Consider the following 22,630-nt stretch of genomic DNA (forward strand, 5'->3'; position numbering starts at 1 on the left):
GTAGTAAAGACAAGTAAACGGAATTTTGAACTATAAAAACGAAATGAAATAGGAACTGTGTTTTAATCAGATTAGCCATTTGCATACCAGTGTGTGCTGTTGTCACAAGTTAAACAATTCATAATGTGATGTTGATATTCATTAAAATAAGTTCTTCCTACCAGTTTGTTGATTATTGGTACCAAATGACTGAGTTGCCCCAAACACGTTGGTGCTGGCTTTTTCTGCACTTGGTTGGCCTCCCAATCCACTAAATAACCCTCCTCCTCCACCACCACTACCTCCAAATCCCCCTACACCACTACTAGGTTGTGATGTTGTCTGACCAAATGTTGGTGCAGGAGCAGCACTGTTTAAAATGCACAAACAAAAATATGTTGAATATGGCAAGGCTATGATTTTTAGTGATATTTTGAACAAAAGAGAGAGAGAGAGAGATGGGGTAATGTCCACTCGACACAAACTAGGTCATTTTGGGACTAACATATGGTTTAATTTTATTTCAATAATTCGCTTGCGTGTAGGGGTCTTTAGCAGTGGGAGGAAACCGGAGGACCCGGAGAAAACCCACGAGGTTGGACAGGCGACCCTACTCCTTGTCACGTACAACCGAGGATTCGAAACCACGCCAGTTGACTCAATGACAGACTTTATGATACAGCGTGCACACGCTAACCATTCAGCCATCCAACCCCCCTATGTTGAATATGACAAGGCTATGATTTTTAGTGATATTTTGAACAAAAGAACATAATGGGGTTTCAAACCTAGTGCACAACCTGCTGTACGTACTACTCAGGGGAAATTTTAGTAAAACCGTGAGACTTACATGTACGCATCACTTGCAGACATTTGCTGAAAATTCAATAGGCTTCTTTGTTTCACTAATTTAAAGGATGCACATAAACTTCATACAGATCGGATGATAATTTCTGTCGTTAGAGCATTCACAAGGTGCAATAAAGTGAAACAAAGGCCATAACTCCAGAAGAAATTAATGGAAATTATTGAATTAAGTAAGCTTCTTCATCTCACTAATGTAAACAGCATATATCAATTTCAAAACTATCAGATGATAAATGTAGTCTGTAACAACATTTCTTAGTACTAATCCACAATTTCATCACAAAAGATGCAGCGCTGGTTCGATCTTTAATTTTATCCAATTTCATTCAAATTACTTCATTTTGAGCCAAGTTATCACTGGGCGCTGGTATATTCGAGACTTATCTACGCTTTCCAATTTTTAAATTACATTTTTAAATGCTGAACCATTCTAATCTACTTAAAACTCAAGTATTTGATGCCATCGAGAGTTGATTATGGTCTTGTTTTGTTAATAAATGTCTAATTGATAGTTTATATAACATTTCAGGCCTAAAGAAAGACCTGCAATAGGCAGATTTAGCTCTTGCCTGTTTAATTCAAGAAATATTTCATATATATATATGAGGACATCAGATGGCAGGTAACCTAAAACAACTGTGCAAAAGTAGAGCAATCACCTCATTTTTTATCTTACCTTTCTGGTGCTTGACCAAATGCCGTTTTCTGTCCAAACACACTGGCTTGTCCAAATCTAAAATGTCAAATTTTGTCATACTATTGTTTATTACTCTTCTTCATTATTTTTCGAAATATAATGGCAATTCTAAAAATGTCTGTGCAATACTTGTGACAAAGTGCTCCATAACTTGTATCATATTTGCATTGTTTGGATAATTTTAAAAATTTCATCACTTATCCACATTTATATTATACTAATTATATAACTACTAAAGTCAGTAGGATAAACAGCATAGTCTCGATTATCCATTTAATCGTTTAATCGAGAAGGAAAGTTATGCAGTAAATCGGCTCACAATCCACTTAAGATCTCAGGCAAGCGATGCCATCTAGAGTTGATTATGGTCTGGATAGGTTAATTAATAATTTAGATAATATTTCAGGCCTAAAGAAAGACCTGCAATGGACAGATTTAGCTCTTGCATAATGTATGTTTAAAAAAACACAAAAAAGCAAAATATCAACGTTAGATAATCCCCAAGCTTGGATTCAATCGGATTAAAAACAGGCCCATCAATTAGATTTCACAATACAAAAAGATGGCGATGTATCATAAATGAAATGAAAGGAAATGGGGTTTAACGTCCAATTATTCTACTCCGACTGGGCTAATGAATATGGGATATGTCATACAGTGTGCTATGAGGGAAATTTGCCCGAACAGCGGCACTATGGCCTACTCTTCTATCGAATTCCAACTGCCAAGGGATCTTTTACAAGCATGCCAATGTATACACAGAACCTCAGGTTTTCGTTCCATCTGTCCTTGTCAGGCCCTCCATCCTGCACCACTGACAAGGGGAAACCAAGTCGGAAAATCCTGATGAACTTTCTCGGCCAACAATGGAAGCAAACCCGCGACCTCCAGGCTAGCAAGCCAGCTTCTTACTCATTTAGCTGCCGTGGCTCCACTGGCAACGTGTCATTTTTATAGGGAGCAATATAGATCATTGGAATTTTAGTTCATTTTTTATTTGTAAATACTGAACCTTATTGAAGCATTTTTGGACTGAAATTTCCTATTTTAGATTCACCTTTTACAATACTGTAGTTTGCAAGGGTTTCCTATATCGCTCAAATTACGGTCACAGATTTTAAGTAACTCACCCAGCCCCGTTAGTAGTTGATGAAACAAAACCAGTGCTTCCAAATACAGAAGGTGTGGCTGTAGATTCTGGCTTGCTTCCAAATATTGATGTTGCTGCAGCTGTTGATCCAAATGAATGCGGTTGCCCAAATCCAGAGCTATTACTTGTAGTAGTTGCACTAAATCCTGTAACAGTTGATGAAACTGAAGGAACAGTGCTTCCAAAAACTGATTGTCCTAAGCCAGTTGCTTGGCCAAAAGATGGTGCACCACCAAATACTGAACTTGTAGTGGATGTACTTGATGAAACTGAAACAGCGGTGCTTCCAAAAACTGATTGTCCTAATCCAGGTGCTGAGCCGAAGCTGGCAGCTCCACCAAATATTGAATTTGTAGATGTTGGAGTTGAAAGACTTCCAAAGCTTGATGTTGCTGCTGTTGTTGAGCTTAAAGCTGATGTTGAACCAAATAAACTTGTGGTCGTCGTTGTCCCAAAACTTGGCTTTTCAAACAATCCAGATGGGACGGTCTCAGGGTTAGATATCGCAGGGGTAGATGGTACAGTTGTTGACGTTTCTGGAACAGGGGTGGATGGTACAGTTGTTAACGTTTCTGGAACAGAATTGTCAGTTTTTGTTGCTTCACCAGATTTTTCAGTGGTTGTTGATACTTTGTCTTCAGCAGGTGTACTAGAACCAAATTCTAATTTAGGTGCAATCAAAGATGCACTGCTAGTTGGTGGTCCTTTGTCAAACAATCCTCCCAATGTTCCAAAAGAAGTTGTTATTGATCCAGTTGACTCAGATGTTATAGCCAAGGCTCCAAAAAACCCACCTGGTGCTGCGGTTGTTGATGAAACTGTTGTTTCTACACCATCGACTGAGCCAGCTTTTGTTGTCACTGCGGGTGTTCCAAAGATACCACCTGCAGTAGTAGCAGATGTCCCAAATAATCCCCCAGGTGTTGTTGTTGTTGCTGTGGATGATGTTACTGAAGAGGGTTTTAAGCTGAATAAACCCACTGTCTTTGCTGAATCAGATTCTCCATTATTCTTACTTTTACTTGCAGGAATTGTTGAACCAATTGATGTACTAAGACTGTTTGTAGTTGTGATGGAACTGTAAGCATTTGAGATAGGTGCTGATGCTGTTAGTATATTAGATGTAAAATGACCAGATGATGGTGGGGTATTCGTGAAACCTACCGAAGAAGATACGCTTGTGTTTTTAGTGGTTGCTATCTTGCTATCAGCAACTGTAGAATCTATTTTTGATTTCTCATTTCCTTCAGTTGGTGAAGGTGACACACCAGATTTTTTTGCTTGTGTTTCAACTGAACCTATTGTAGGATCTTTAAAATGGTGACTACTTTCAGAGGCTGCTGTCTGTTCAGAAGTCGCTGCCTCTTCTGCTGCTTGTTCTGAAGTTAAAAGGGTCAAAAGATTTGGATGACTAGTCACATCAACAGAGTGACCCTTGCCAATTGTTGGTCCTCCTGGTGATGGAGATTTATTTTTGTTTGCAGTAATACCAAATGCTGATAATGACACTGCTGCATCTTCTGCAGCTGCTTGAGAAAAAAGGTTATCTCCAGCAACATTAGCAAATGAGAAACCAGCCCCCATTTGATTAGGTGGAACTTTGGATTTAGCCGAGAAATGAGCAGTGCTTTCATTTCCAAAACTAAAGAGTCCTTTGGATGGCGTGGATTTATCTGCACTGGCCCCAAATGCTGGTGGATTTTGCAATCCAGCAAAACCAAATCCTTTTTTACTTAAATCAAATGGTGCTGATGTTGGTTTTTCCGGAATTTTATTTGGATCACTGGCTGGAAAACCTGGAGCAACTGTAAATGATGGTAAAGGAGAGCCAAATAAATTCTTGCCTACAACATTTGGTTTTCCCTCAAATATCCTTGCTGAACCAGTCGGAGTTGATTTATTGTCTAAAATACAGAATATATAAAATCTATATACACACAGTTTTATTTCAACGTAAAATAATAAATATGTGAAGGAAAAAAGTGATTAAAATCTATGTTACAAAACAAATTACAGGGTTTTATGAAATGAAAAGGGGTTTAAGGTCCTATTGTTCTGCTCCGACTCGGCTAATAAAGATGGGCATACGCTACACAGTGTGCTATGAGGGAAATTTTGCCTGGAGAACGGTGCTACAGCCTACACTTATCAAATTCCAACTGCGAAGGGATCTTTTACATGCATACCAATGTGTACATGGGACCTCGGTTTTCCGTACCACCTGAACAACTAGACAACTGTCCTTGTCAGGCCCTTCGTCATGCATCACAGGGAAACGTACAAGTTTTTAAGGCATTGAAGTTTATTTTCCAAACACCAAATAAATTCCTTTACAGTAATTACACATCAAACACCTGTATGCCCATTTCATTAGCCCAGTTGGTGCAAAAAACGTATTCCTTTCATTCATTAGAATCACATATCAAGTGAATCTGATATGGATTTCGCGATCTTTAACCCATTAAGTGCGTAGGATCGTTATATAACGTCCTGGACAACTGCCACTCGCTGTGTAGGGCGTAATATAACGCCTTGGAGGTATTTTCCCCAACCTATTCTTAGAACATAATACATAGTTTTTCGTCACTTTGTCAAATTAATTACACAGTAGGGGGTAGTTAACATTTTAAAAACGTCACGCTTAACAGGTTAAAATGAAATGAAATGAGGTTTAACATCCTACTTTTCTCTGCCATACATTGTGCTATGATCTAAATCGTGTTTGGACAGCTGTGCTAGGGCTTACTCTTGTTTCAAATTCGGTCAGGACTCTTTAATCCCATCCGAACCATTAGATGCAGTCCTTGTCTGGCCCTAAGGTCTATAAAAGACATCAACACATTGTAAAGAAGCATAAAAGTACAATCTTAAACTGCATTTGTAATTTAAAGCCTTTCCTGGGATCTGTGTAAACTTTAAGTTACGACCTTACCATATACTTCATGTTGCTCAAAACGGTATTCTGAACCGAAACCGGTCTCGTCTTCATCATCATCATCGTCATCATCATCTTCATCGTCATCATCATCATCTTCATCATCATATTCATCATCATATTCTTCGTTAGGAGTTCTACTTGAAGACGGAGGAGTTACATCTTCATATTGTTGATTTAATAAACCTTGTTGGCGAGCGTTACTAACATAAGTGGCCAGATCGCTTGGAGATAGCTGAAATAATTAACAAAATATGATATAGATCTGTTTTAGCACGTCACATACATGGTCAGACACAAATGTTAAATCTGATCTCTCTGATGCATATCATTTTGTGTGTCAAAGATCTGTCTTTCTTTGTTTTTCAGCAAGACTCCTGTGTTTTTGGGACTAACATGGTTTAATTATATTTCAATAATTTGCTGACAAGTTAGGGATCTTTGACAGTGGCGGGAAGTGGAACGTTGGGGTAAAAAAGAAACCACCACTCTCTCTCTCTCTCTCTCTCTCCAATTATGATTTCTACTCACCTGAGAGATTAAGGTTTGACCAACAGCTGGATTAACTGCTTTCATGCTGGTTCCACTAACTAACGAGCCATGGAAACCCCCACTAACTCGAGCATTCTGTACTGAAAACTGAGCTCTGTCTAAACCGAGACCAGCATTACTTCGGGGATGGGAAACAAATGGTTGAACAGGACTTTGCTGTGAAGAAGGATGTGGTCTTTTAAAGAAAGCCTGACCAGTAAAAGATGAAGGGGGTAAATTTGTAGTGTTATTGGTGTTCATTCTGTTCATGGCAGAAACATCTGCAGGACTTGGTTTCCCAAGATCTAAAAATAAAAAGAAATGAAATGAAATGGGGTTTAACGTCCTACTGTTCTGCTCCGACTGGGCTTATGAAGACAGGCATACACCATACAGTGTGCTATGAGGGAAATTTTGCCTTGACAGCCATGCTATGGCCTACTCTTATATCGAATTCAAACAGCCAAGGGATCTTTTACGTGCACGCCAATGTGTACACAGGACACTGAATGACTATACAGCTGTCCCTGTCAGGCCCTCCGTCCTACACCACTGACACGGGGAAACCATGGAGGAAACTCCTAATGAACTTTCTCGGCCAACCTGTGTCCTCCAGGCTAGCGGGCAGGCGTCTTACACACTCAGTGATCAAGACCCTGTTAAAACTTGAACATGAAAACTTTGTTAACTCTTTCATTGCATCTACCTGGTATTACCGGGTATTATAAAATGTTGTTAAAATGCGCATACCCAGTATTACCGGGTACTCAGTATGGCCTCGCTAAAATGAGCACCGTAGCTGCAATTGCCATCTATTGTATTTGCTATACATTAAAACATATTTCCACGTGTTTCAAAGCAGCAAACCGTAAAAAGGTGGAGTGCATAGTGTCAAAAGTAGACGGTGCACTCTCGGTGAAGTTGTGAATGACATCATCGCTGACCAAGACAGTGTGGACAATTTTGAGGCAGGTAATACACATTATTCGTTTCTAGTTAGTTGATAATGATAGTGGTCAGGACAGTGATTGGTAGTATGAAGTGTGTGATTTGTTGCACGACGTTCCGTCTATGGCTATGTCTATGGCTATGATGAACAGGCACAATGTGAACATGATAGCCCTATGTCTGCAGTAGATTCTGACGATAATTCTGATGTTGATAATAATGCTGGCCTGCTAGGTCGTAAAAGACGTAGGCAATTCCTGAGCTCTCAAAGTGTAGATCTATTGACTGACTATAGTGATAATGATATGGGACTTGGGGATGAAAGTGAAAGTGATGGTGAAAACAAGGTATTGCAATCCGCACGTGGTCATAGCAGTGGGAAACGTGGTCTGCATGTTCTTGGTGGCATTGCTCATGGCTGCTATTGATATTTTTATTCATTTTATAAATCTTTATCAAAATCCATGCAAACAAACAATATCCCATAAGTATTTCATGGAGAAAAATTTGTTTTCGTCTTAGCTTTAGTGAGAAATAAGAAATCCCAAATGGCCACCATGATATCACGTGACTACATGATTATGCACATTTCCAAAATTCTATTTTTTCCTCTTAGCCCAACCTCATGCCCATCCCAACACAAAAAGAATTTCCATAAAAGTTTCCATAAGTACTGTTTGGCCTATAGTTCCAAATCCCCTTTTTTCCTCTAAATATGGTCTAGCACAGGCAGTGGATTTACGTCTAGCATTGAAAGGGTTAAGAAATTTAACATCATTTGAGTGATTGGTATTCCCTTGCAAAATACGAATTAAATCAAACGGCACCAACAAGAAATATGGCACAATGGTCCCTAACCACAGAACTTACCTCTACTGTTGTCCAGGGTGTTTTCCACTGATTCCGAATCTTGTAGACTAGTGGCACTAACTATTCTTGACATGGATAGATTGGCTGCAGAAACAACAATTATAAAATTATATCTTAGATAAAGCCTATAATTACATATCCAATGACAAGTGGTTGCCAGGCAAGATATGCCAACAAGCTAAATAGTGATTTTTCGTACAATCGGGGGGGGGGGGGGGGGCATAATCATTCAAGTTATGTTCTGATATGCGCAAATATCAAAATGAACCATGATATAAACATATACTTTAAATTTCATCAAAATCGGATAAAAATTGTGATCTCTAGAGTGTCCACAACCTTCGTATTACATAAGTTTACACTATTTGCATACAATGAGCAGCCATTTTTTCGGATAGCTGTTTGATTTTCATGAAATTCGAAATCGACCGTCGCTATTATTAAATTATATCTTAGATAAAGCCTATAATTATATATCCAATAAGAAGTGGTTGCCACAAAAGATATGCCAACATTTTGCAAGAGATGTACAGAGAACAAGAGCTAAATAGTGAGTTTTCGTACAATCAGGGGAGGGGGGGGGGGAGGGCATAATCATGGAAGTTCATCAAAATCAGATAAAAATTGTGACCTCTAGAAAGTCCACAACCTTGATATTACATACTTTAAACACTATTTGAGTACGAGGGTGTAACAGTGATCAATTTGAACTTTTTTTTAAAATCGGATAAAAATTGTGACCTCTAGACGGACCACAAGCTGAAAACGCAACTTTCCTTACAATCTGGGGCCATAACCCATGAAGTTATGGTCCGATATGCGTGAATATCGAAAAGAACCAAGATCTTTGGGTTGTAAACATAAAAATGTGACCTCTAGAGTGTCCACAAGCTAAAAACATGATTTTTCGTACAATCTGGGGGCATAATCCATTAAGTTATGGTCCAATAATGCCAATATAGAAAGGAACTGAGATCTTTGCGAGATTAACCTATATTTCAAGTTTCATCAAAATTTAATAAAAATTACGACCTGAAGAGTGTCAACAAACAAATTGTGGACTGACTGACTGACGGACATGGGTGACGACAATATACACCCACTTGAAAATGTGGGCATATAAAAATGAAACATGAATTGTCACAATGACTAAAAGGTCAGTATATTCAAATCTATTTGACTAATATTTGGAAATCAAATAAATCTGATGATTACAGAATTTATTTCACAGAATATAAATTAGAAATTATTTTATAATATGGACATCAAATTCTTTGGACAATAATCACAGCCAATTTCAACATCAATATTGGTCGACAATATTCGCCTGCTAAATTCATTAAACAGTATCATACCTGGAACAGTTGACTTAATTTTGGGAACTGTTCTGTTCATCAGCATGTTTCGTAGTTTTGCTTGTTTTTCTGGACTGACAGAGCCCCCTGGTGAAGCTTTTAAGGATGATCGTCTGCTACTTCTATTTGAAATATCACTAGAATAAGAATTAAAAAGCTAGAATCAAATATTTTTTGGAGCAATTTCAGAAAAAATATTCCAACATCTAACCCTAACTAAAACAAGCCCTTGTTCGCTTCTATTTTAATACAAGCCAACAGTGAGGTTGATGTCCCCCGCCGAAATCCCAAAATAAATAGATGAAACATATTAATCGCACATTTATCTTTTTCAAAAGTATTGAGCAATCAAACTGACTATCTATACTTAATCTAAGCATAAAATGTTCATGATCAAACTTAGTTAAGGTTTTGAAGTACCTGGTAGTGTATTAAAAGCTGAGTTGTTATGTTCCAAAGTCTTGACCAATGAAATTGCTTATCACTACTTGCCGAAGCAGAAAATTCTCATTATCTCAATTAGAATCAAATTTGTCGAGCTCCAAAGTATTGACCAATCAAGTTATTGTGTCCCAAAGCATCAACCAATCAAATTGCTTATCTTTGCTTACCTTAAGTTGTGTCCCAAAAAGTCTGACAGACAGACGGACAAACAAACCCACTTTTAACAGTCCCATGCTTTCTTCGAAAGGTGGAGGACAATAAATAATGTGGTATAGATATAAAACAGTGGCTCAATAACAAGATCGCAAGTTCATTCCAGGTGCTGGCCAAGAAAGTTCATCAGTATTTACTAGCATGGTTTCCCCTTGTCAGTGGTGCAAGATGGAGAAAGGGCTTGCAAGGACCTGCATTTAGTCTTTAGGATAGGAATATATACTGAGGTCCTATGCATACGTTGGCCTGCATAAACAAGAACTTGGAATTCGAAATGAAGAGTAAGCAAACTTTCCTTCATAGAAAACTTTAACCCCATTTTATTTTGATTATGATATTTAAATCTGATTATCGAAAAAAAAAATATCAGGCTTGTAATACTTGAAAATGAAAGCCATAGAGTTGTTACCTGTGTGTGAGAGAATTAATTGTTTCTGATAAATTATGTTTTAATGGTGATTTATAAAGCTGTAAATGTTTCAGTTGTTCCTGTATTTCATCCATCTTGTTTCGTTGTCCAGTTATCAGGTTGTGATTACTCTTTAAAGCCCTGTATATGGCGTCACTGGTCGGTATCTGAATCCTGCAAGAAAAAATTTAAACAGTCATATATGAATCCTTCAAGAAAAAATTTAAAGTCATATATTCAAAGCCCTGTAGACAGCATAAGTGGTCGGTATCTGAATCCTGCAAGAAACATTTTTTAAAGAGTCATATATATTTATAGTTTCTATGCATCACTTGCATTTTTCGGGAAAATATCAATTTTTCATGGCTTAAAGCAAGCTAAACTGTACTCAAATTGACAATTTAACAAAACCAAAATATCAATAGTAGATAATCTAATGGATTAGATTCAGTCAGATTAAAAAGAGGCCCATCAAAAGATAGATGGCTAGTATTGACAATATCCTATATCATCCGCAGTAGATGCCAGTGAAATGAAATGAAAAGGGGTTTAACATCCTACTGTTCTGCTCTGACTTGGCTATTGAAGACGGGCATACACCCTACAGTATGCTATGAAGGGGGAAGAATAGTAGGCTGTGTAACACTATTTCATTTCATTTCGGTTAGTGAACATTCACCATACTCGCTCAGCCACTACGTGGTTTCCGAAAATGTATAAAATATTGCTTAAAACTCCATAAAACTTGCTAGTATTGTTGTATGTCTTCTTACCTTCCAGTTTTAGCTTTTCTGTTTTGATATGAATCCCACTGTGTATCAAGAATCAAATCCACATCACGAACACCCTGTTCTATAGCTTGATATTGTTGTTGTAATTTCTTTAAAGTATCGGCACTAGCTGGATCTAAGGCTCGCGATCTCAACAGTTTATGATATCGTGGATCGTTGTTTCGTTCTTTCCTTACATTACAATCTTCTGCCATGGCGTAGGAATCTAGATATTGTGATTTTTGGTCAGCCACTTCACGACTTTGATCCTAGATTAGGAAAAGGAATTAATAATACTAACAACTCCTATTCTAGGGTTTTATATAAACAAATGTAGTCAATCACTCATCATCATTGTAAAAAAATATATGAAGAGCCCCGGGATGGAACGATCTAAGTCACTTTTTCAATGAACCCCAGTTAATGGCGCCATCTTGTAGTAAATTGTATAAGCTTTCTGCGGAACAATCAATTTCAGGTAAAGTCACATCAAACTAAGGCCCTTCTGAAATGGCCTTCTGGACAAATACAAGTCCATCGTACTCTTTATTTGACTTTAATTTGGCTGAAAAGTGGAAGTCGTTGTTGTACTGGTAATTATGATTCATATTAAACATCATTTTGAAGTTGTAATTAAACCCACTGGAAGTCAGTTGTTGTACTGGTAATTATGATTCGTATTAAACATCATTTTGAAGTTGTAATTAAACCCACTGGAAGTCAGTTGTTGTACTGGTAATTATGATTCGTATTAAACATCATTTTGAAGTTGTAATTAAACCCACTCGTTGTTCTGTTCGCGACAAGCATTCTCATCCAAAAGTCTGTTTTGTCTTTTATGCAAAAAGACAAAAATGTGACTTAGATCGTTCTTCCCCTGGACTCTTCATATACATTATTCTGTGTGAAGTTATGAGTGTTTGTAGTTTTGATAAGAATAACAGTCTTGTTTGTCATTACAACGATGATAAACAAAGTATTGATTTTCTGGCCACAGTAAATGGCCACAGTATTCTAATCTACTTAAAACCGGAGCTATCCAATGGCCCAGAGAGTTGATAGTGGGCCTGTCAAGTAATAAATTTTTAAATAATAATTTATGTAGCATTTGAAGCTAGAAAAAAAGAACCTGCAGTAGGCAGATTGAGTTCTTACATAATGTATCTTTAAGGCTGACCTTAAAAATATCTTTGTTTCGCCTAACGCGACCGACTAACTAAAACCACCCCCGACTTAAATTATTTTATTGCACTTTTCCGCGATCTTTTTATTTTATTTTGTGTGTCAACCTGAAATATATCACGAGAGTTATTTCCCTTTACTATGGCTATGGTTTGATTCATTATTGAAACTGGTTGATCAAGACGAAAGCGTCATAGGTGTCGCTTCTCAACAAAATGGTTGCAGACGAAAGCACGTCCATTCCCACGAAATGATTCTGCCTCTATGTCTGTGGGGCGTCGTTTTAAACATGACGACGATATTTTCAATATCCGTTTTCGAGAAAAATGAAGGCACAACCCGCACGATCGTTAAAAACATGTTGAGGGAGTTTCAAACGTGAGTTTGTGGCAATTTGTGTGCGAGTCGTGCATCAAGAAAAATCCCGATGTCATTGATTTGTTTGCCAATAAAAGAAGACGAATGTTTGCACCCGAAAAATTATCAAGCTGTCAAATTAGCTCTTAAAAAAAAAATTTGAAAAAAAAAACGACTTACCGACCCTTCTCCTCGATTGTGGGTCGGGTTTGGTGAAACAAAGATATTTTTAAGGTCAGCCTAAGAGTGACATAATCCATAATCCCAGCTTTATGACAGCATACAAATGGGATTGAGACCAATCAATGAATTAATATGGAAGACAAGTTAAAAGTATTCAAAAAAAAAGTCTTGCAAGTACAAAATCATAGCTCCTGTTGCCATTACCTTTGTCAAATCACGAACTTCTTTACAGAATTGTGAAAAATCTTCTGTAGACTGTTTGATTTTTTGCATTTCTCGTTTAGTACCAATTTCACATTTACAGTCGGCTGTCCTAGCTTTCAACTCCTGTAATTCTTGCTCAAAATGAGCCATCTACAAAAAAGAGAAATAGTTATTTTGGGACAATCTGATCCTATTTCGTTTCGATTTTTATAGTTCAAAATTTTGTTTTCCTTGACTTTTCTACAATAGGATCTGGAAGAGTAGTTGTATAACCTTCGTTCTGGTTGATATGAGGGATTAGCCAATGACACCTGTCTCTTACGGCAAGTTCTTGACCTGCTGTGCAAGGAACTGTGGGTATTCCACTAAAAACATCAAAGCTGATTGGTTAATCAAATGTCTGACATCATAGGTTCAAAAACAGTTTGTATGACCCCTGACGAAACCTTCCACTATAACTGGTCAGATCTTTATATAGTAGAGGCCATTGAAAGTATATATAAAAAAAACCGAAATATTGATCTGTATTTTAATCCGATTGATTTTGGGATGAACATATGGTACAATTTTATTTCAATGATTCACTTGCTATGGTGATCTTTACAGTGGCAGAAAACTGGGAGAAAATCCATGATGTAGGACAGACAATGCCACTTCTTGTTATGTTCAAGCTTGGGATCAGAACCACAACACTTGATTAAATAAGAGAGGGGTCACGGTGGCTAAGTGGGTAAGACACTGGCTCGCTAGCCTGGAGGTCGAATTTTCGATCCCTGCATTAGCCCAGAAAGTTCATCCAGATTTTCCGGCGTGGTTCCCCCTTGTCAGTGATGCAGGTCAGATGGGACGAAAAACCTAGGTCCAGTGTACACATTGGAGTGCGTAAAAGATCCCTCAACAGTTGGAATTCGATATAAGAGAGGGCCGTGGTGCCGCTGTCCGGGCAAAATTTCCCGCATAGCTCAATGTATGGCGTATGCCCGTCTTCATTAGCCCAGTTCGGAGCAGAACAGTAGGACGTTAAACCCCATTTCATTCAATGACAGACAATATGATCTAAGTAGAAATATTTCACGAAGCATTAATAGGGAACAAAAATTGGAAATAGGAAATGTAAGCATCCAGCACTTATCCCATAGTAATGTGGGGGCATAGAGTGGTATAAATGTCCATATTATGTTTGTATTTATCCAGTCATTCAGAATGCATAAATTACGGTAATTACCTCCTCTAGAATACTCTCGGTAAAAGTCATTTCACTAGTTTCATGTATCAGCGTATCAACAGATTGCTGGTTGGTTGTTACACCAGATTCATTCACTTTTGGCTGAGCTGAAAAGATATTTAAGTAATAATATATATTATCAGAACATACAAAGATGGCATCAACATTATCTCCCAACATAAATACAACTACAAGAAATGAAATAAAATGAAATGGGGTTAAAAGTCATACTGTTCTGCTGTGACTGGGCTAATGAAGACAGGCAAACACCACACAGTGTGCTACGAGGGAAATAGCATACACGTAAAAGAACCCTTGACAGTTGGAATTTGAAATCAGAGTAGGCCGTAGTACGGCTGTCCGGGTAAAATTTCCCTCACAGAACACAGCATGGCGTATGCTTGTCTTCATTAGACGTCGGATCAGAACGGACAGACGTTAAACCCATTGCATTTCTATTCTTTTTGCTTGTAGATTTAGCCAACTTTACAATTGCCTAAAATATTTATAAACTTTGGATTTAACAGAATTTTTGTAAACTTTCGACTTGTCAGAACTTTATCATAAATGTGTTTTAACCTACGTGTTGCTTGCACGAAAGTAGTTACAAGAGTCGATCTAGTATCACCACTAATACTAGTCACACCACCACCTCCACCAATAGCTGTTGGTTTAGATATCCCAGCACCTAAAATCATACAAAAATAAATTATTAAATCATCAGACAAATGTCCTCCTTAAAGCGAGAATTTCATATTTTTAAGTTATATTTTTAAAATGTATTAAAACAAAGCCTTAAAATAGATGGTATCTATAAACAGTTCTACCTTGTTAAAGGGACAATAACACTCTTGCTGGCTTGAAAGCTCCAGAAAATAAATAATATCTCTATCTAAGTACTAGATGTTTAAGTGTCCTATCTGTTGTGTAAATTATCCATTACATCCTATTTTACTTGCCCAGAGGGTTAGAAAATATTTTTAAATCGAAGTTTCATTTGAAAAGGTTTACGTTAGACGTTTCAAACCATTATGTTGAATTCTTCAAAATTTTTAAATAAGGTGTGTTAAGATGAAATTTGTATCATCAATTAATTGAAATATTCTAAAATAGTACAATTTGTTGACCAGAATAAAGATTGGGACATATTATTCAGTTACAATAAGAGTGGTATTGAGCCTTTAAAGAATAATCCTATTAATCCTATAATTCACTATTGCCAGTTGTGAAATTGGCAAAAATATCATTTTCAACTTCAAATTCAAACGTTTGAAGATAGCTATTCCATGAGGGAAATAGAAAAAAAAGGGAGGTAATTGTGTTATTATTTCCGGTGTGAAAGATTTTATAAGTGTGATAATGATACCTATGATCGTATAATAGTGACTTGACAACCTATTGAGCAAAAGACAGAGAAATAATTATGTTTTGGCTTTCTTAGAAAATATGAAATTCTTGCTTTAACTACTACACACCGAGAGAGAAATGGGGTCTGACATCTACTCAATGCCGACTGGGTCATTTCAGACTAAAATATCCTTCAATCTTACTTCAATAGTTAGATTGCGCGTAGTGGTTTTAGTAGTACAGGTAAACCCGAGGACCTAGAGAAAACCCACAAGGTAGGGCAGGCAACCCTACACCTGGTCATGTACAACACTGAGATTGAGAGTCACTTGAATCGATGAAAGACCTTATGATGCTTCAGACCACTAAACCACCCACCTTTCATAAATCACCTAAGAGTATAAATATAACAAGTTTGGATTCTGCAGACATTCAGTTTTAAAGTATATTCCAATATATTTTTTCGGTGATTTGGATAGCATCTAAAATGCCCCGATCAGAAATCTTACAAGACCAAAATGAAGATCATAAATGATGTAAGGCCACACAAAATAAATGTCTTGTTTCTCGGGCAACTGACAGCTGAAACTGTAGGGAGGGAGGGCGGTTTCTTTTTTTTTTTTACTCATTGATGGTGCAAAATAAAATTTGGTTATTGCTGAAAATTGTTGGGGCGGGAGGGCGGTCTTTCTTTTTTTTTTTTTTTAAATGAGAAAGTCATTACTTGTTTACGTTTTTGCTTTCCGTTATATTCAACTTTATTGTACATACTTAAAACATAAACCCAAAATCAAGTCTACTAAAACACTGAGACTGAACACTGACTGAAAGGAAAATAATTTTCCATATTTAATTCACATAATTGAAATTGGTTTAAAATAAAATTCCATACGACTATGTAATAGCCCTCCATAAAGACAACAATATTTTTAAAAACTAAGCCTCTTTCACCAGGTGTATCAAAAATAATAATCATGGTAAACAGTATTTAAAACTAAATCTAGTATCGCCGGTTTATTTATAATTATTTACCGAATTCCAACCAATGCATGTCACACCGTGTCATCGGTATTGGAGATTGCCGGAAATACTGTTTCTTGGGATATTCGGTGTGTTTCTCAGGATATTCGGTGTTCTATCCGGTGTTTATATTGAATGACTATTTAAATCTAACTAACAACTGGTCAGTAAAACCATCAAATCGGTAATCCAATTATTATTTTCCGGATTATCGAAACTACCGTAAATGTGCTAATAATGACCCAGATTCTAAGGTATGCATTATGACGACTATCGTCATCGTATCGTATTCTTAGCTATAATTAATTAACCTGTTCATTATTTTATCAATAGGATTTTCCAAACAAGGACCGACTGAAGCCGGCAATAATGAGCCGATTACGATCGAATGATTGAAATATTGTCGCCAATGACTTTTAACACGAATCAAATTCTAGTTTATCAGGGGAGGTAATTAATATCACGTGATACAAAATGGAGGTTCTTTCGATATCAATAAAAAAGGCAAATCTGCCAAACTTCGCCATTGTTCGGATAAAAAAGACAGCATGTTCATCTGAATCAGTTTTAATACATATACATGTATGGCGGATGTAGGTACATGCGGGATATTTTTTTTACGACTTGCTTGTCGATGTGCGGGCGGGCGTTACATATTTATTTTTTTTCATCAAGACTAATAAATAGACTGCACGTGCAACCAATTTTGCGTGCGGGCGGTGCCCGAGAAACAAGTTATTTTATTTGTGTTGCCTAAACATTCAGGTTTCTAAATATATTTTAGATGATCTTTTCGGTGGTGAGGAAGGCATCTAAAATCCCACAAAACTGTGTGAACGATCAGCATGGATATTAATTACCTGATACAGAAGATGCTGGAGCTCCACTGAACACACCTATACCTGCTCCTGTAGAGATTGATGGTTTGCTGGTAAATGGTGGAACAGCTGATGATTCTGTCTTCACTGTATTACCTGTAGGAAAGGATGGTGTCCCAGAAAACGGAGACAGTCCCGAACCAGATGTTGTGTTTCCAGAGCTAACCTGAAATGGCAATTTGGCAGGAGTTGTTCCTCCAAGGGTGCCGGCAGTAGTAAATGCATTTGTTCCACCAGTTCCAGTAAAACTGAAGGATGATGTGGAACCAAAAGCAGGAACCTGTGAACTAGGTACACTGCTGGTTGGAGTAGCCACTGGTTTAGTGCCAAATGGTACTGTTGGTGAAGCAGATGAGCTAAATGAAAATCCTGAAGTTCCAGTACCTCCAAATATGGACTTGGCTTGATTGCCAATATTAACTGCAGCAGACGTTGGAGTTGTGAAAGAAAAGCTAGATGGTGCAGATGGCTGAGTGAAAGTTGATGGTCCTTGAGTTGTTGTTGCTGGTGCAGAAGCTGTTGGTTTGGAAACAAACTGAAAAGAACTTCCCACTAGGGGATTGGCTAGAGCTGGAGCTGGAGGTTTAGCTTGAGCTTGAGCTGGAGGTTTCGGTCCATTTCCTTCTAAAACAAAACAACAAAAAAACAAATGAAAATAGTCAAATTGATTTTAGTAATGACAAAATCAGATTGAGAATTACTTGAACAATACATTGCAAAATACCAAACGTCTGAAAATATCAACATCAGAAAATGATGTGTATGATGTTTGTGTAATGTTCAATTCTTGATTTTATCTGTACAAGACACTGTAATTGAAGTGCTGGGAGTGTAAATAAAATGAAATGGGGTTTAACGTCCTACGGTTATGCTCCGACTGGGCTAATGAGGACGGTGTAGGGATTGTCAGATCACTGTTTTAAGATTATCAGAGTAATTAAATGTATGGTAGGGATCATAATAAGTTAATCATATATCTTTTATTATAAGTATGTTATAAATACAAGTCCCTGGGATCAACTGGCTTGGATCAACAATATGTCTTCCATCTACTCTATTACATTTATTTATTATCAATGATTAATATATTTACCGATAGCCTTCCGTTCTCCTGTAGCCGAGAGAATCTGTGGTGGACTGGTTACCATGACAGCATCAGGATGAGAATATATCATATAAAAGGGTATCAGTAGACCGTCTGTTGACAACAATAACAATAGTGGGGAGGCTGCTTCTGCTTTAGGATCTAAAAAAACAAAATACAAACCAATTAAAAATGTGGTGCAATAAAGGTTTCATATATATATTGCACCACATTTTTGTTAACTAATCATTATTTGCTTGATAACGATACCTGTATGTATATCGAAAAGTAGCATGTTATTAAAATTCAGAAGTAGTATATCCATATAAGTGTGTTTATTTTTAGTGAAACCTATTGCTATATGTCTTATAATGATTATATATACCAATTTTTCAGCAGTTTGATCAATTGAAATCACATGAGTTCTTTTAAATTCTGAAACTCTTGATTAATCATATTGAGAAAGAGTGCCAAAGAATTCCATTCTGTCTATTCCAATAATCTTAACTTGTGTCTGCAAGTACCATCTCAAACATATTGAACATTGAACGAGTTGTATTTATCGCATGGTATTGTGAGACAAACATATGGTTCAATTTCATTTCAATAATTTGCTTGCACGAAGGGGTTTTTAATTAGCAGTGGGAGGAAACCAGGGGACCTGAAAATTACCCGCCTCAGACCATTTGACCACCCAACCTTCCCCCCCAATAAAACGAAATTAAGCATAATATATGCAAGGACCATTTTCAGTCTATATTTACCAGGACATGCAGATAAATAACATATTGAGAACCCAACAGGAAAGGAATCATTTTTCTGTTCTGTTAATGGTAATTCAGCTCTACCAGAATCTTCTAATATCCAATGTTCCCATGTTAACTGAAATATATAAACATGTTTTAAATTAACTTATACCATGTTAACTGAAAAATATAAACATGTTACAAATTAACTCATAACATGTTAACTGAAATATAAAGAGGTTATAAATCAACTCTTGTTAACTGAAATATATCAGCAGGTAATTATAAATTAACTCATACCATGTTAACTGAAATATAAAGAGGTTACAAATTTACTCATACCATGTTAACTGAAATATATACATGTAAACATGTTATAAATTAACTCAAACCATGTTAACTGAAATATAAAGAGGTTATAAATCAACTCTTGTTAACTGAAATATATCAGCAGGTAATTATAAATTTACTCATACCATGTTAACTGAAATATATACATGTAAACATGTTATAAATTAACTCAAACCATGTTAACTGAAATATAAAGAGGTTATAAATTAACTTATACCATGTTTAATGAGATTTATAAACAGGTCACACACACACACACACACACCATTAAGAGTGGTAGGAAGAAATCACCACTCAACACTTTTTTTTCCCAGGACTAACCTATATTTCTTGTTAGCATACAGGGGCCTGTTTCACGAAATTTTAACTAAGATACAATCCAAATTTTAGTAATTTGATTGGATAATATTTGATTGATTTTAGTGCTCAGCCAATCAAAACTGAAGTATCTACTAAAATTTGAATTTTATCTTTAGGATTTCGAGAAACAGGGCCCTGGTCGTTATAAGTGGAAATATCATTGACACTTGTCACATACAAAGAGAGAGAGAAATGGGGTGTAACGCTTACTCAAGACAAACCAGGTCATTTTGGGACTAACATGCTACAAAAGAGGTCTTTAGCAGTGGAGGAAACAAGAATACAGAAAAAAACCCAGAGGTTGGACAGATGGCCCTACTTCTTGTCACCTACAAGCTACGAATGAATTTCATGTTGTTCTTGTAGTCAAGAGATGAAAAGTTACCCATGACATTTAACAGGATATTTTTTCACGTTCCTTACCTTGTCGTTAAGATTTTTTCCTACTATAGTTGTCTCTGTAGCATTTGCTGAACTTATTATAGCCATATCCCTAAAAAAAACAACAGAAACTTATAAAACACACAGCTAGTATATTCTCTTTCAAAATCGCTTCCATTGCCGTAATTCGACCAATCAATATCTTCGCCATTATCGCTCATTATAAGAGCTATCGCATCCGTTGCATTTAGAATACAGAATTTGCCAAAATTAAAATGTAAACAAGTGGAAGAAATTTGCTATTTACAACAGACCCGGAGCAAATGGTAAACAGCATTTTGATTGGCTATTTTGTTATTGTTAAGGAAGCGTGTCTAGAGACACGCCCACAAGTAGGGAAAACGATATTTTGGGTATATGTGCTACAATGTTAAAGCCAGTTTTGCGGTTTTTCAGGTTGTTGAGAGACTTTTACTAAAAATTCACAACCACAATGTTTTTAGCAATTATTGACAATCCTTTTTGTCAATTTTGGGTATATGTGCTACAATGTTAAAGCCAGTTTTGCGGTTTTTCAGGTTGTTGAGAGACTTTTACTAAAAATTCACAACCACAATGTTTTGTTTAGCAATTATTGACAATCCTTTTTGTCAATTGTTTTTAAACATATTCATTTTATTTATAAAGAGTCATGATTTCTTTCACAAATTGTTCTATTATGATGTTACAACTTACCATTTCAATATTAAATTCATGTAATATTTGGCATTTCGTTCTTCACGAGTTCCAAAACAAATATCTTCAAAATTATCATACTTTGTGTTGCCTTCTTTCTGTAACAACCATCATGGATTATCAATATAGTTATCAAACAAAAGAATTAAATTAATCTGAAACATCAGTATATATGTCATGCTTATTTGTACAAGAGAGAGGGAGAGAAATGGGGTTGAACGTCCACTCGACACAAACTAGGTCATTTCGAGGCTAACACATGGTTCAATTTTATTTCTATAATTCGCTTGCGCGTAGGAGTCTTTAGCAGTGGGAGAAAACCGGAGGACCCGGAGAAAACCCACGAGGTTGGACAGACAACCCTACTCCTTGTCACGCACAACCGGGGATTCGAAACGACACAAGTTGACTCAATGACAAACCTTGTGATACAGCACGCACGTGCTAACCATTCAGCCATCCAACCCCCCCTTATTTGTAAGAGAAGAGTTGAACTGTTATTGAGATTCAGAAGAAATGAAATAGGGTAAGACGGGAATACGCCATACAGTGTGTGTGCTATGAGAGAAATTTTGCCTGGACAGTGGTACTACAGCCTACTCTTATATCGAGTTCCAATTGCCAGGGGTTCTTTTATGTGCAAGCAAATGTGCACACAGGACATCGTATTTTCATCCCATCCAGATGACTATACATAGTCCCTTGTCACCCTCCATCCTGCACCATTGACAAGGGGAACAATGACAGTCAAAACAGGAATCTAACACAGAACTGTTAGATGATGTTAATGGGACGTAAATAACTCACCGAAGATTATATTAGCACGACTTGTAACTTACTGGAGGTGATATTAGCAGGACTTGTAACTTACTGAAGATGTTATTAGCATGACCTGTAACTTACTGATAATGATATTGACGGGACTTGTAACTTACTGGAGGTAATATTAATAGGACTTATAACTTACTGATGACGTTATTAGCAAGACTTGTGGTTGATCCGATTCACCTACTGTCTGTGGTAAATACGCCACTAGAAACATATATGTTGACAACCATACAATATCAATCACTGAAAATAAATATAAAATGAAAGTAGATTTATGACAGAATGAAATGGTGCTTAAAGTCTTACTTTTATGCACCAATATTAGGCTTATGATGAAGATGAGCATTTATCTATATACAATGCCATGTTTTAATAAGGAAATTCGGCCGAGACGTCAGCACCTACAATTCATTCTAACTGGACCTCTGTACACTAGTTGGTCTGATGGTAGAATCAAACATGGGTGCAGACAATCTTTTCAAACAGTCTGATGCGGGAAGGAGGTTTTTATTTTTGTATTTTTATTTTGTCAAATGGTCGAGTCACTACTGGGCTGAATGAATTCTCACATCACATTTCAA

At 36.8% G+C, this 22,630-nt stretch overlaps 1 protein-coding gene across 2 annotated transcripts in view; it reads right to left on the reverse strand.

Moving 5' to 3' along the window:
• The window catches only part of LOC126808621 (nuclear pore complex protein Nup214), a 32,000-nt gene that overhangs the window by 4,515 nt on the left and 4,855 nt on the right, over positions 1–22,630 (reverse strand). Inside the window, exons 6-23 of one of the 2 annotated variants that reach the window (XM_050533502.2) lie at positions 22,189–22,292; positions 21,222–21,319; positions 20,529–20,598; positions 19,413–19,530; positions 18,658–18,810; positions 17,547–18,188; positions 14,903–15,007; positions 14,320–14,426; positions 13,095–13,244; positions 11,172–11,437; positions 10,399–10,572; positions 9,333–9,469; positions 7,978–8,061; positions 6,160–6,464; positions 5,626–5,863; positions 2,674–4,597; positions 1,523–1,579; positions 162–349 (exon numbers count right to left, since the gene is read on the reverse strand). In XM_050533502.2, coding sequence (XP_050389459.1) covers positions 162–349; positions 1,523–1,579; positions 2,674–4,597; positions 5,626–5,863; positions 6,160–6,464; positions 7,978–8,061; positions 9,333–9,469; positions 10,399–10,572; positions 11,172–11,437; positions 13,095–13,244; positions 14,320–14,426; positions 14,903–15,007; positions 17,547–18,188; positions 18,658–18,810; positions 19,413–19,530; positions 20,529–20,598; positions 21,222–21,319; positions 22,189–22,292 — 4,920 coding nt within the window. The remainder of the gene's footprint in view (positions 1–161; positions 350–1,522; positions 1,580–2,673; positions 4,598–5,625; positions 5,864–6,159; positions 6,465–7,977; positions 8,062–9,332; positions 9,470–10,398; positions 10,573–11,171; positions 11,438–13,094; positions 13,245–14,319; positions 14,427–14,902; positions 15,008–17,546; positions 18,189–18,657; positions 18,811–19,412; positions 19,531–20,528; positions 20,599–21,221; positions 21,320–22,188; positions 22,293–22,630) is intronic. The other variant, XM_050533503.2, reaches the window with a different exon arrangement.

This window comes from Patella vulgata, chromosome 1 (assembly GCF_932274485.2).
Source record: "Patella vulgata chromosome 1, xgPatVulg1.2, whole genome shotgun sequence".
Classification (NCBI taxonomy): Eukaryota; Metazoa; Mollusca; class Gastropoda; family Patellidae; genus Patella; species Patella vulgata.